This window comes from Podarcis cretensis (assembly GCF_951804945.1).
Source record: "Podarcis cretensis genome assembly, chromosome: 10".
NCBI classification, from domain to species: Eukaryota; Metazoa; Chordata; class Lepidosauria; order Squamata; family Lacertidae; genus Podarcis; species Podarcis cretensis.
Window position 1 is genome coordinate 58242744 of NC_137179.1, and position 14466 is coordinate 58257209.

The 14466-nt window shown below is 40.6% G+C and overlaps 2 protein-coding genes across 8 annotated transcripts in view; one reads left to right on the plus strand and one right to left on the minus strand.

Annotated features, from left to right (window-relative positions):
* LOC307225975 (uncharacterized protein) overlaps nt 1-14466 on the plus strand; it is a 217368-nt gene that overhangs the window by 112463 nt on the left and 90439 nt on the right. The gene's annotated exons all lie outside the window — the stretch shown is intronic.
* Nucleotides 1-14466, minus strand: part of CADPS2 (calcium dependent secretion activator 2) — a 350035-nt gene that overhangs the window by 86924 nt on the left and 248645 nt on the right. For all 7 annotated transcript variants that reach the window (XM_079994071.1, XM_079994070.1, XM_079994069.1 and 4 more), the window contains exons 15-16: nt 14363-14426; nt 12625-12748 (exon numbers count right to left, since the gene is read on the minus strand). In XM_079994071.1, coding sequence (XP_079850197.1) covers nt 12625-12748; nt 14363-14426 — 188 coding nt within the window. The remainder of the gene's footprint in view (nt 1-12624; nt 12749-14362; nt 14427-14466) is intronic.

Genomic DNA, 14466 nt, shown 5'->3' on the forward strand with positions numbered 1-14466 from the left:
TTGTTTTCCAACTATGTGCACATGTGTTAAGGATCGGGGACTAATTCATCTACAATATTTACCTGGAATTTTTTTTGGAAAAGGGGCTCAAGGAAGAAAGGAGAGTGTCAAACTTCTGAGTCGATTCAAAGTATTTACTGGAATGCTTACAATGCCAAAAAAGGGCAAATGACGAAAGCCTTTATTATTTTCACAGGAGTGTTTTATAAACCAGCTCTGGACAAATAAGGCTAGAGGAATGAAAAACAGGGAGAATTTGGAGGTACTTAGTATGGACCCACGAGAGCTGGTGACACGTAACTGAGTCAGTCCCGGGCACTGACATCACCGCCACAGACAGTCCCATTGCAATTATATAAACAAACTTCAAGGTAAAACTTGCTCCCATGTTTTATGGTTGCTCTAGCAATCACGGGAGCTATAAACACGTTTTAAAGCCTAATATGGTTGCAGAATTTGCAAGGAATTCTGTAACAGTCATCAGCTTCTGCTTTGCCAACCATATTGTACCACCCAAGTTTTGATCACATCCACAGAGATGCTAAGATTCTCTATTCATACAACTCATTATCAGGCACCCACAGAATAGTTTTTCTTCCCCTGGAGCTGCCCTCTACTCCCCAGGAACTAGGTGGAAACTACAAGGGTGCCATGCAGGTAGAAGAAATGCAGATCTAGCTCTTACTCTGCAATTAAATGCAAAGAGTGTTTAAGCTTGTAATTTAATTTGCACCGGGATCAAAATGCTTTGAAAAGAACAGAAGAAAAAAAACCTTGTTAGAGAAACCGTGCCTCTCCCAGGGAGGAGGAGAAATGGGAGCACAACCCTGTCAGCAGCTCCCTTTTCACCACTCCTACAAATATCACTCAAAGCTATCACATCACCACCTTAGCCGTCTTTGAAAATGGAAAGTGACCTTAACCTCGGAGACATCACCAAGGCAACCCTTCTCTGTGCCGATTCGGCAGTAGCACCAAGAGTCCATGCGCACAAAAAGGGAGGAAATCCATTGTGCCTGGCATGGCATGTACGTATCACAGAGGCAAGACACCAATCAGTATGCTAGATGTGCACATTTGCGCACACACGTGTGTGGGTATCTCTCTCTCTCTCTCTCTCTCTCTCTCTCACACACACACACACACACTGCTCACTCATAGGTGTGTAAACTTCAGAGAACATTGCTGCTCCAGTTCTACTCTAGCCTTATGGACAAGGAAAAGTCCCCTTCAAAGTTCAGAGGACTGAAATTCTAATCAACCTGTTCCCTGAAATTCTAGCCGCTACTAAGAAAACACGCTGAAGCAACATCACAAAAGCGGCAACATAAAACGTAGTAGCCCACCAATAGGGACACATTCTGGGGTGAAGTTCCTACTGTGGAAAAATATTTTTGAAGATTGTCTAAATGTTTCAGCTTCACGTATGGAAGATTACGTATCGCACATAACAAACTGACCACAATATCAAAATAGACCACTTAATGATAATAATACAATGCGCAGTGTTTTATTTTCTAAATGAACGATTAAAATGTCAGTGCAGAATCTTTACACCCAAAGGTCCAACAGTGGCATTATTTTCCATTGATGGCATCTCGCTTTAGTGGATAGAAATTGTTTGGAGGGTGGAAATTAAACTTACTGCCATTTGCCCTGCTCTTCCCTTAATCTCATTATGTAGTGTTGAGGAAAGATAAGCACTGGTATAAGTAAATAAAATAATACTGTCTGTGAGCTGACACTAGACGGAACACATAGTCTGGTGAGAAATCCACCAATTGAGACTGGTTATAAATGCTGTTAGGCTACTGTCTGCAGAAGGAAAATGAGCTTCAAAGAAGTCAACCTCAGATCAGGGTGAGTTGGGCGGTGGACCTTGATGCATATTTTTGGAAAATTATACATTTTACTTTATAATTCTCCAGTGCTTCAAAATTCTGAATTTTCTTTTTCTCCTTTTTCTCCTTTTTTCCCTTTATTCCAAAACCAAAAAAGAATTACAAACATCAATTTCAAAATCCATATTTGTTTTGTAACATAAGCCTATTACATAGTTGACTAGATTAAAATAAACCTAATTGCTATAGACTTCCCTTTGCTATACAGTGGTACCTTGGGTTACATACGCTTCAGGTTACATACGCTTCAGGTTACAGACTCCATTAACCCAGAAATAGTGCTTCAGGTTAAGAACTTTACCTCAGGATGAGAAGAGAAATCGCCTGGTGGCTGCGCGGTGGCAGCAGGAGGCCTCATTAGCTAAAGTGGTGCTTCAGGTTAAGAACAGTTAAGAACGGACCTCCAGAACGAATTAAGTACTTAACCCGAGGTACCACTGTATATAAATTCAACACAATTAGAAATATTATATTAGAATTTTTTATAAATTCCCCTATACCCCCCACTCCCCTTCACCCATTTGTGATCTCAGTATTTTTTTTACTTCTTCCATCTTGTTGTGTTGTTGTAGTTTAATAATTATTCAACTGATTCTTTTATTATTTCCTTGCTTACCCCTGCACGTTTTACACATTATCTATTAATATTCCAGTTCCGGAACCATATTTTTTCATGTATTCCTTCACTCTACCCCACTCTTTAATTATTCTCTGATTTGAATGGCCTCTAATGATTGCCGTCAATTTTGCCATTTCCACAAACTCACAGAGCTTGCTTTGCCATTCTAATAATGATGGTATTTTCTTCCCCTTCCAATTCTTTGCGATCAATATTCTGGCTGCTGCTGTTGCGTAAAGGAATACATTTTTCTCAAAATTCTGAATTTTCATGACAAATCTGAATAGGCAGGGAGGCGAAAAGGCAGTGCACTTCCTCAAGTTCACCAGTGAGTGTCATGCTTAAGTAGGGTTGTCCATATCCCAACTCAATTTTAAACTACTTCCTTCTACAGGCTTCCACTAAGACCCGAGGTACATAGTCTGAAACAGCCCAAGTTCTGCACCATTTCAAGCTGAAGACAAGGGAGATCAGATGCTTAGGTGTTGTCTTGTAGAAACAAACTGTCTACCCATGGAAAAATGGGGGGCGGCATTTCTGAACTTAGCAGACGTCCTGAAAAGTTAGTCTGTAAATAGTTGGGCCCACATTGTGTGGACTCCTTATACAAAGAATCACCAGGCATTCCTTGCCCAGATTTCAAGAGTTCTCCAAAGGAGAAAGTACTGAAATTACCATATGGGTTTAGAAGCTTCCAAAGCTATAACAGTTCTGAGAAAGCGTGTTCTCCTTCACAGAGAGCACGTGTTGCGGTGGGGTCTGACAGGCCACCCCTCTTTTGCTGGGCGGGTTAGTATGGATGACCATCCACATTGATTGGGCGGTTGGGTTACTGGGCAAATTTTGGTGTTGCCATTTAGGGGGACGGACCAAAGGTTATAAAATCAAGTCACGCAGCAATGACTGGGCTCTTTTGCTGCATGCATCGGATCACCCGCCCACCCTCCCTAATCTAGGGCTATTGTGTTGACCTTGCTATGCCTGTCATGAGGTCGGAATGGTAGGAATTTTGTCCACTTTGCTGATTGGCTGGTGCCATTTGGTTTTTACCTACTGCGTAGTTTTTTGCGTAGTTTGGTTTTTTTGCCTACTGCGCAGCAAATCGTCACAACTTGTAATGTTGTGGTAAGGCATTGGTTAAAAAATTGGTTGGTGGAGGGGTAGGGATTGGTGGTGCCTGCCCCTCCAATGCTGCTGCAGAAAGGGAATTCCATTAAAGGAATCCAGGGGCTTTCCATTCTTTCGTCCGTACCCCTGAGTGGGGCTTGGGCCGTGGAAGCCCCTGGGAGCATGCGGAGAGGCGGGAGGGTCTGGTGCCCAGCTCCATGCTCTCCCCAATATCGTTTTCCCTTCCTGGCTTTCACTGGAATCCGGAAGTCAGTTCTGTCTTGGGGCAGGGGGCAGATAGTTGGAACCAGTGCCTAAGCAACCACTCACATTTATGCAATTTAATAAAGTTGTGGCCAAAATTATGCCAAAACCCTTAAACAAAAATTATGTGTGAATTGTGATTTATTTAGGAGTGGCTTGGGGGACCTTGACACGCAAGAGAAATTTTAATCTATTCGTAATATTAACCAAGTGGCTCAGTGGCAGAGGCACACGCTTTGCATTCAAAAAGTCTCTGGCTTAATCCCAGACATCTGCAGGCAGAGCTGGGAAAGACTGTCGGGTACCCTAGAGAGATGCTGCCAGTACAGTCAGTGGAGGCAAGAGATCAGGGATGAGGAACCTTCAGCCTGCAGACCAAAGAGAAAGCAAGAGGTGGAAGTTTGCAAGGCTACTTCCTCCCCTTATCAAGACCCTTGTCTCTTGGTGATTCCTCCACCTTTGAAATTCTCTGGCGTCACGGTCCAGTTTACAGGCGGTTGAAGTCCTGGCGGAGGATGTCGGGACCGGGGGCAAGATGGCGGGGTGGGAGCAGGAATGAGAGTCTGGAAGCCAGGAGTCAGGAAGCCAAGGGTCAGGAAACCAGGAGTCAAGGAGTTAAGGGTCCGAGGATCAGGAAGCAAGGAGTCAAGAAGCCAAACGCAGCAAGGCAGGAAACAAGTTGCTGTGGCAAAGAGCCAAAAGGAAATGCTGACCTTATATCCCTTCCCGGCTCTTGCCACCAGGTGCTGTGAGTTACCACTCAGCCTCACCTGTGTGGCCGTGCCTTGCCTCTTCAGAACAAACTTAGGAAAGCCCCAGTCCTGCAAAGCCCTACCGGTCACAGGGTCTGGCTCCTGCACGCACTCCTGACATCTGGAGATCGTGCATTCCTGCTCTCCTCCTTGCTCCATTTGTCGATCTCTACAAATAATTTTTTTAAAAAAAATGCTTCAACATACACTTGATGAGAATGGGGCGTCACAATACTGAAACCAGTTCTGGAATGGCTTTTTTTTGGGGGGGGGGAAAGCTTTCCCCAAAAGAAAAGATCCCAAATGACCAGCCCAATACTGGAATACAGCGGTGCCTTGGTTCTTGAATTTAATCTGTAATGAGAGTCTGTTCGACTCCCGGAAGGGTTCAAAAACCAAGGCATGGCTTCTGATTGGCTGCAGAAGCTTTCTGCAGCCAATCGGAAGCCACGGAAGCCACATCGGATGTTTGGCTTCCAAAGAACGTTCGCAAACTGGAACACTCATTTCTGGGTTTGCGACGTTTGGGAGCCGATTTGTTCAGCAACTAAGGTATTGGACAACCAAGGTACCACTGTACCTCACATATGCTACCCCTAGATATTTCTTTGCAGAAAGAGCACTGCTGGTGATCAAATTGGTGGTTGTTTCAGCTTCCATAGAACTGCTGGAAAAACGAGGAGATTTTGGCCCTGCACAGTTTCCCAGTGTAGACTGATATTATTATTATTATTATTATTATTATTATTATTATTTACCACCCTTCATCAAAAGATCTCAGGGTGGCTCACAGAATAAAATACAAAATAAATCACAAGTAAATAATTAAACCAAAACAACAATACTCCCCCCCCCTTCCCACAGACACATTTAAAAGGCTGTAAGATATTAATCAGCCAAAGGCCTGGTTGAAGAAGAACATTTTCACCTGGCGCCTAAAAGATATATAATGAAAACGCAAGGCGACCTCCCTGGGGAGAGCATTCCACAAGCAGGGGGCCACTGCAGAAAAAGCCTTTTCTCATGTAGCCACCCTCTGGATCTCACATGGAAGAGGCACACGAAGGAAGGCCACAGATGGTGAACACAGATTCCAGGATATTTTATATGAAGAGAGGCGGTCTGTGAGGTAACATATAGGTGTAAAGCTACTGCAGTGCCATTTTAATTGTTCATTTAGGAAATGAAATGCTGCATATTACATTATTATCATTTGATACTGTGGTCAATTTGTTATGTGTGAGATGTAATCTTCTTTAAGTGAAGCTGAAACATTTATACAATCTTCTAAAATATTTTGTCCGTGGTAATAACTTCCCCCTAGAATGCGTCTGCCGGTGAGATAACTTAAATTGTGACAGACACTAGCCTTCTTCAAGCGTAATGCTAACAGTTATGAGACTATGTGATCTTGGATCTTGCATGCCCAGTGCAAATGTCTAGGGGGAAGAGGAAGCCTTCGCATGAAAAGGCTTACACGTGATATGGAACTATAGATCACATGGAAGTCTGTATGAAGGTTCCCACCTTTCCAATATTTGAACTGGACGTGGAGGGGCTACTTGGCAGAGATCCACAACCTTGTCACAAGTTCTCCTTGACTACAACACATAGAGAGGGCTCTTGTTCCATTCTGATACAACACTCCCGGTGACTTAGCCAGAGGCCCCATATATACTTAGGTGGCAGTAAGTCCCATAGGTCTTACCTCTGAATAAGCATGCACTGATTTTGTTGTTGTTACATTGTACAATTAATAAAGCCGTAATGAACACTTAATACATGCATGCATACATGCACACAATTAACACAGCAGTCACCTGGATCCTTTTCTTTTGTAGCTTAAGTGAAAGGGCACGAAAAAAGGGAGGAGGGAGAAGCAGAAAATAGTAGTATTAGTTTACCTCCATTATGTAAGTCAAGCTGTACTGTATAAGAAATCAGTTTATTCTAGCAAACAAAAATATGCAACCTCTTTAACATCCTGTTAAAAAGACAACAAATTCATCCCGATAATCAAGTTCACGATATAATTTTTATATGGGATCAGCAAGAAAATAAATGATGTCTGTGACTTGATTTTCTATCCTATAATGGGCATTATATTTCTTCATATGGAAAAGCCTGAACAGTGTTTTTGTTAACTTCTGTGAAATATGCTCCGCTACCAACAAGAAAACCATTTCCTGCGATTAATAATTGGATGTTTTTTCACAACCAAAAATAATGATTGGATTAAATGTACTGCAGATGTGAATCAGAGAAAAGATCAATGTTTTTAAACATTCCATTGTCACCAGCAGCCAAGTGAACTGATACTGGGTCAAGCAAACTTTGGCAGGCCGTCAGTCAGGTATGGTATCTATTTTGCTAAGAAAATGGTAGTATTTGATGACTGTGGGTACTCTGAATTAAAAACATATCCTGAAATTGTATGCCAAGAAAAACTGGATTGTGCAACTTGAATGAATTATACATACTAAGCAAATTCACATAGTTTTGCTTGTGTTGAATTGTTGTATTTCTGATAGCCATGGACAGGGAACACATTTCAGCAGGGCTGCAAAACTTCACCCCTGCCCTGACTGAAAACTGCATCATCAATGCAGATAAAGAAATCACTGTCTACAGCTATCCTTTCCCGTTATCTACTAATTAGAAACTATTTCCAAATAACTACAGGGTATATTATTATTAATATTTCACTTATTTGTCACTTACTACAAAAAAAAAATATTCTCAAAGAGACTTTGTGAACATAAAGAGACCACTGACATCTTATGAAAAAGCTGATATAACAAAAGTTTGACATTGAAAATCTATAGAATACTCCTGGATACAACTAAAAGGAATGACTTGGGGATAAAAGCATGTGACAGAATTCAGTCTTTCAGTGACAGAAGAAAATTGAAAATATTTTGGAAGAATACTGGTACTTAATGCTTATGAGAACGTTTTTGGTGTCAAAATATATCCAATATGTATTGGAAATCTAAGAGGAAAAACAACACTGACTTATTATTGTAAAAGGTATCAAGGATACAATTATGGTATGTGAGGCAAATTAATTCCCCAGCAATGTTACTGGGAGCAATAAAGGGGCAGGTTCAAAAGGAACGCGTTGTGTTAGTTGTGAACATGTTAACAATAGCATGCGCTTCACTGGCTAAAGCAGGGAAATCAGCTTGTTGGCTAACTCTTGGCCAGTGAAGGAGAAAAACATGGGATCCTATGTTAAGCTTACAGTTAATAAATGTTTGAGGAAAAGAAGAAATGCCTGTACAGAAATCTTCTTAAAAACTGGATTCTGTTTGTAAAATTTTGGAACTGAAAAATTAGCCCCTATGGGCATGTTCACTTTGAAAAGGAATTGCAATGCATAGTTCCATATGCACTGCATATGAAAGTTCCATGTACATATCCATATGAAAGGATACAGTATTTGGAGCTGTTTAGGAAAAAAACTAGGCAGTGGGACAGGGAGCAACATTATGAATGTTGGGAGGAAAGTGGAAAGACAGATATTTTTCTCCCTCACTCATGATTCCAGGACCCAGGAACACCTAAGGAAGCTGAATGTGGGAATTTATTAACACTACCAATCTCAAGTCTTCCCATGTTTCTGGATGAAATAATGTGATATTTTTGTTGTTATTTACTGTATGAAAGAAACCTTTAATTAAAGAGAGAGAGAGAGAGAGAGAGAGAGTTGGGCCTCACTTATCTTTTGTTTCCGTTTAGGTTTTTGTACTTTACACTGTTGACTCAAATCACTTAAACGCAATAATCTGAGCCAGTTATATGGCCTTTTTTTCCTGGGAGTGTCAATATGGAATTCCTGTTTCCGTCAAGAACTAATTCTGTTCATGCTTTTCTTCCCCACAACTCAAGGGGGGCACATATAGGATCCTGCCTCCGCCCCACCAGTTTTCTACTCAGGCACTGACTCAGATATACTTGGCTGCAGCTCATGCCCTGGTCTGTGAGCTTTCTTACCTAGTCCCCACGACAAAAAAATAAATAAAAAATACATTGTACTTTGTAATGTGACTCCTTTTTCACATTTCTGTAAAGTTTCAGAGGATCTAAGGAATGATATATTTATATCACCTGTAAACAATGAGCTCCAAACCAAGATTACTTTGCTTGACTCTCAGCCCAGCTTGGGTGCCTTCTTTTAGAAACCTTCTATTTTTACACCAATTATGCCAAACAAGCTTGTTAAAAACTCTAGATAATTGAACAGCAAGAGCCCCCTGCTGCAAGCATGCATAGGATGCTAGCTGAAGGTGAAAAGATATCTTTCTCATTTTCAGAAAGATCCACATATATCCTCCTTCATTTAAACACAACATGATATCTTAATTAATTATGATAAACTGGTTACTGAGGTGCTTTCATGTTGTTATTCCCATGATATAATATTGGTTGCTATAGTGATGAGATGGCTTTATTTTTTTGGTTAATCACTCAAGAGATTGGCTAACTCATGTTTGTCCGTGATGGTGAAGAGACAGGAAACGAATTGTTAAATACAACCAGCACCATTCCTCTCCCCTGCTTTTGGTATTATTTGTGACTACAATTTTAGTCATGCTAAAAATAAACTGTTGCAGAATATACTGAGCATGTGATTAGAAAAATAATCTATACAATGGCTTCCACCAAATTATGAATTTTAAACAACTCATGCTATTGTTATGCTTAGTATGAAGATGTTGCAAATTACCTCCGCCAAGAATGGAGACTCTCCCAACATAGCAGGAGAGAGAAGAGAGAGATGGAGATAATCAGATATTGATGGAGGAATTTCATTATCTGCATTCCTCTTCAGTTGGAAGAGGAATCAGGCTCTCATCTGCAGTTTGCCTTGAAGTCTGGCACTCACTTCCCCATGGAATGTGAGGGCAGGCAAAGACATTGGGTGCATGGAGCACTCTGGCTGCCACGACCCCCCAATCCCGTTCCTGGAAGCACAGGTTTTTCTGCTAATTGGACTTTAATTGGAGTAAACTACAGGTGTGTGTCAGAGATGAGGAGATAAGAAACCACAAATACAACCCAGCTACAAGAATGTGAAAGGTTTGGATTGAGAGCGGATTTCATTAGGTGAAAGAGACAATACGGGGAGGGAGCCCAAGGTTTGCTTACTTACGGTTTTTCTCTACATTCATGATATGGCAACCCATATCTGCACAAGTGAGGATGGAAGAAATTGGAATAAAGTAGTACCTCGGTTTTTTAACGTCTCGGAAGCAGAACGTTTTGGTTTTCGAACACCAAAAACCCGGAAGTAATTGCTTCTGTTTTTGAACACTTTTCGGAAGTCAAATGGCTTCCACTGAGTCGTCCTCTCCCCCCAATTTTCTCCATTGAAATTGCAGACTGCCCTTTGCGTCTTGATTTTCGAATGTTTTGGAAGTCGAATGGTCTTCCAGAAAGGATTACGTTCAAAAACTGAGGTACTACTGTATAATGTGGAATTTAACAAAATTGGAACTGCATGTTTGAGAGAAAGGAGCTGAGAGGGAAGGGGCGAAGAAATGCTGTGCTTTGAAAATATAGAGCAAAATCTTTCCTAACCTCCATTATCCACAAAGGAATGTGTATGAGATAAGGATAAATGGGCATAAATCAGCAGCAGGAAGGAAAGGATTCTACCAGCTGTGAGAACAGAAGTTTTTGGATTAACTATCTGTAGTCTGGATTCAGACCGTTCTTCCTAGGCTGGAAAAATGGCAAAGGTGCCTTGTTTATTGGAAGGCGAATCACGGGATGAAGTGATGCAGTGACTTTTGGAAACGGAGATAACAGCTTCTCCCAAGACATGACAGGAACCATCAACAGTTGCAGGAGTAAAGGATACAACACTCATATATGGATGGGAAAACATCATGGAGAAAATTGTGACACCCAGGAAAGAATGAGGATTACAGCTGAATTTCCTCACTTGAAAATTTATAAATCATAGAATCATAGAATCATAGAGTTGGAAGAGACCACAAGGGCGATCGAGTCCAACCCGCTGCCAAGCAGGAAACACCATCAGAGCACTCCTGACATATGGTTGTCAAGCCTTTGCTTAAAGACCTCCAAAGAAGGAGACTCCACCACACTCCTTGGCAGCAAATTCCACCGTCGAACAGCTCTTACTGTCAGGAAGTTCTTCCTAATGTTTAGGTGGAATCTTATAAATTACCTGTTATACCAACACAAGTTGAAATCACAAGATTGCAGCTGTTATATAGGGGATTATTACATCTGAATGGAATGAAAATGATTAAAAATTTGGAACGCAGAAAAAATATAGAAGAATGAACTCATCAACTCTAGCATGCAGGGGCCCAGTTTAATTAAATTGTATAATTTGACATTTGAATAATTGACATTAATTAGATAAAATTGGTATTGTTATAATGAGGCTGTTATTGGAACAATATTGGTACACACACACACACACAAAATTGTTGTAAACTACAGCATCCACCATCCCTGACCATTGTCCATACTGACTGGGGCTAATGGGAGTTGGAGTCCAATAACATTTGAAGAGCACTGAGATGGGGTAGGCTGAGATGGAGATGACCAACAATCTGATTTGGTGTGACACAGCTTCATATGTTCCATACTTTGCTTTGCAAAATAACCCATTACAACCCCATCATGTTTCCAATTTCTTCTTAAAGATTATAGGTGGTGGTGGAATAAAAAAACCACACCACAGCATCTTAGGTAATGTGGAAATATAAAGCAATGTGAAATAGACAATAAAGTACTTGTTTACAATTTTCAACATTTCTGGAAATGGTTTTGGGGAGCTCAAGCCCCAACTGATTATCAAGTTGATTATCAAGTCAGGAACCTAACATTTTCCCATTTAATCATAGAGATAGTGGAAATCTGGCAGAAAAAAAATGTATAGATGAATATCTGTATCATCCTGTGTTCCTTTGCAAGCCTTGTTGCATATAAAGATGATCTGAAGGCAGTCCTGTTTAGGGAAGTTTTTTTAAATGTTTAATGTTTTATCATGTTTTAATATGCTGTTGGGAGCCATCCAGAGTGGCCAGGGAGGCCTGGCCAGACGGGCAGGAAGTAATATATTATTATTATTAATTATTATTATTATTATTATTATTATTATTATTATTATTATTAATTTTTATTTATACCCCGCCCTCCCCAGCCAAGGCTGGGCTCATAATTAATAATAAATTTATTATTATTATTATTATTATTATTATTATTATTATTTACTACTACTACTACTACTACTACTATTATTCACCAACAATTCTTGATGTTGCAAACCCCTTTATTTTATGTTATATAAATGTATCTGGTTTCTATTCAATATTTAAATGATTATTTATCATCTGAGACACCCTGCCCCACCCCTAGGGGTTAAAACATTACTCACACAAAAGGGAAATTTCAAAAAAGTCCACTCTCTCCTATTGGAAGAAAGCTTTCTCTAGCTTCACACGTAAGTGAGCCCATTGGCTGAGGACTCGAGATGGATTTCATTATGTGTATTCTTAACGGTTCATTAATAAACAAGGGGCAACCAGGGAACTGGAGCTAGGTAAGGGGCTATATTCAATGGCTCAGGAATGCCCAATGTCTCTTCCTTATGCAACTAAGTTCAAATGTTAAAACTGGGCAAGAAAGTACCCTCTAGAATGGGTTGATTTGGGCCAGTTATGTGACACACAAAACTACCCTTAAAATAAAGGACAAAGGAGAACTTCAGCACAAAGCAAAGATCATTCATTCAAGCACGGTCCCAGGAGGTATATTAAAGCCATGAATAGGAAAAAGCTCAGTAGTTCACCAGCTGAGATTTTAATGAGATATTTCCCCTTGCTGTGGTACAGGTTTTGCTCAGGAAAGAGAAAAGGCTGCTCACAAAATATATTCAGTTAATAGGCGCCGATAGCTTTTGCAGCCACTCTGGTAGCTAGCTGATTGCTGTACTAACCTTCTGTTTTGGCATAATCTGTAAGCCGAGTGTAATTGATCAAGGCTGCTTTCTCCAGACATTTTCTAACCACTTTCTTCACTTCTTCCGCTGGTATGGGAGTGGCAATATCTTTCATTAAAACCTGCGTCAAAGACAGTGCTCGAGTTAGACACATTACCATAACCCCCCAAGAGAAAAGGTTTCAACATATACTAATAGTTGTTTTAGATTTGCTGGCAATTAGAGACTGAAAGAAAAGGAAGTCGCTAATCGACTTAGCTATTAATCTCTGCAGATTTGAGTGAAAAGCAGCCGTTTAGGCCATAACTTAGACTTGCCCACCTGCAGACACCATTTCTAAATGAAACACAAGGCTAAAACAAGTGTCTACACAGTACTTAACATACATGTGATCTTGTAATATTTACAGCCGTTCATAAGGTCAAACTATCTTTACATTAAAGATTGGGGGTAGGGGAAAGGATGAGAAAACATCAATTGGCTTGAGTTCATTTACAGCACTTGTAGGGAGCATTCACATGGAAGTTTTCTTGTAGAATAGGGTGCTGCTCCTACACAGAAGCTTTTCATGGCATCCGCATGATGTCATCATCAAAATGCCAGTCCATACTTTTCCTTTACTTAAATCTGGATTTGCCCTACCACACAAAATCCAGTAAGAAAAATACCCCATTACTGGCACAGGAAAATAATAGCAGTGGCAGGTGAAGGGAAAGCCACAAGAATGACGCTGGAGACTGGTATTGGGTTGAAACAAGCCACAAAAGAGTAGGTGCGGCTAAGGCAAGACGATCGGCCAATATTTTATTCAAGTTGCTAAAAAGGTAAAGGTAAAGGACTCCTGGATGGTTAAGTCCAGTCAAAGGCGACTATGGGGTGTGGCACTCGTCTCACTCTCAGGCCAAGGGAGCTGGCGTTCATCCACAGGCAACTCTCCAGGTCATGTAGCCAGCATGACAAAATCGCTTCTGGCGCAACAGAACACCATGACAGAAACCAGAGCCCACAGAAATGCCATTTACCTTCCCGCCACAGTGGTACCTATTTATCTACTTGCACTGCTAAGCTTTCGAACTGCTAGGTTGGCAGAAGCTGGCACAGAGCAATGGGAACTTACACCATTGCAGGGATTCGAACTGCCAACCTTCTGATCGGCAAGATCAAGAGGCTCAGTAATTTAGACCACAGCACCACCTGTGATACCTCTGTTTGAACTCATGCCTCCTTGGTCTGAATTTAGCTCTCCGGACATTGTTCATGAGCTTCCTAAGATTTCTTGAAGAGTCTAGCAATGGAAGGTATTTAAAGCAGTATCCAGTAAAGGCAAATTTCTTTAAACACGAGTTATCATGGATAGTCGCCACTGATAGCCTTATACTGAACTAGGTCAACCTGTAGACTGATCCAACACACTTTTACTTACGTTTTTTAGGGATTGCATTTTATGAGCATGAAAGACTTTACTTATTTCCATGGAGAATTCCTCCATAAAATATATTGCTATGTGAGAGAATCCTAAAGATATGAATCCCATGACTGATTTAAAAGAGTCTAAAAATATTAAAAGTCATGTTGTACTCAACTGATTCGGTACTAAATAGGTGTCTGCCCCCCCTCCCACACGGGGAAAATTAACATTTTGGAAATAATACCAAAATAGGTAATGTGTACACTTTGGTCAATTTGTAAAAAATAGACACGTACTGGAAAAACTTAAATGAAACTCAGAACGTACCCTTTCGAGTAATGAAAGTGTAGCTTTTAACGCTCCTTCTGGACGCCCAAAAGGGAAACAATACCTTAAATATAGACAAAAGATAGACCCTTTATTAGAATCAT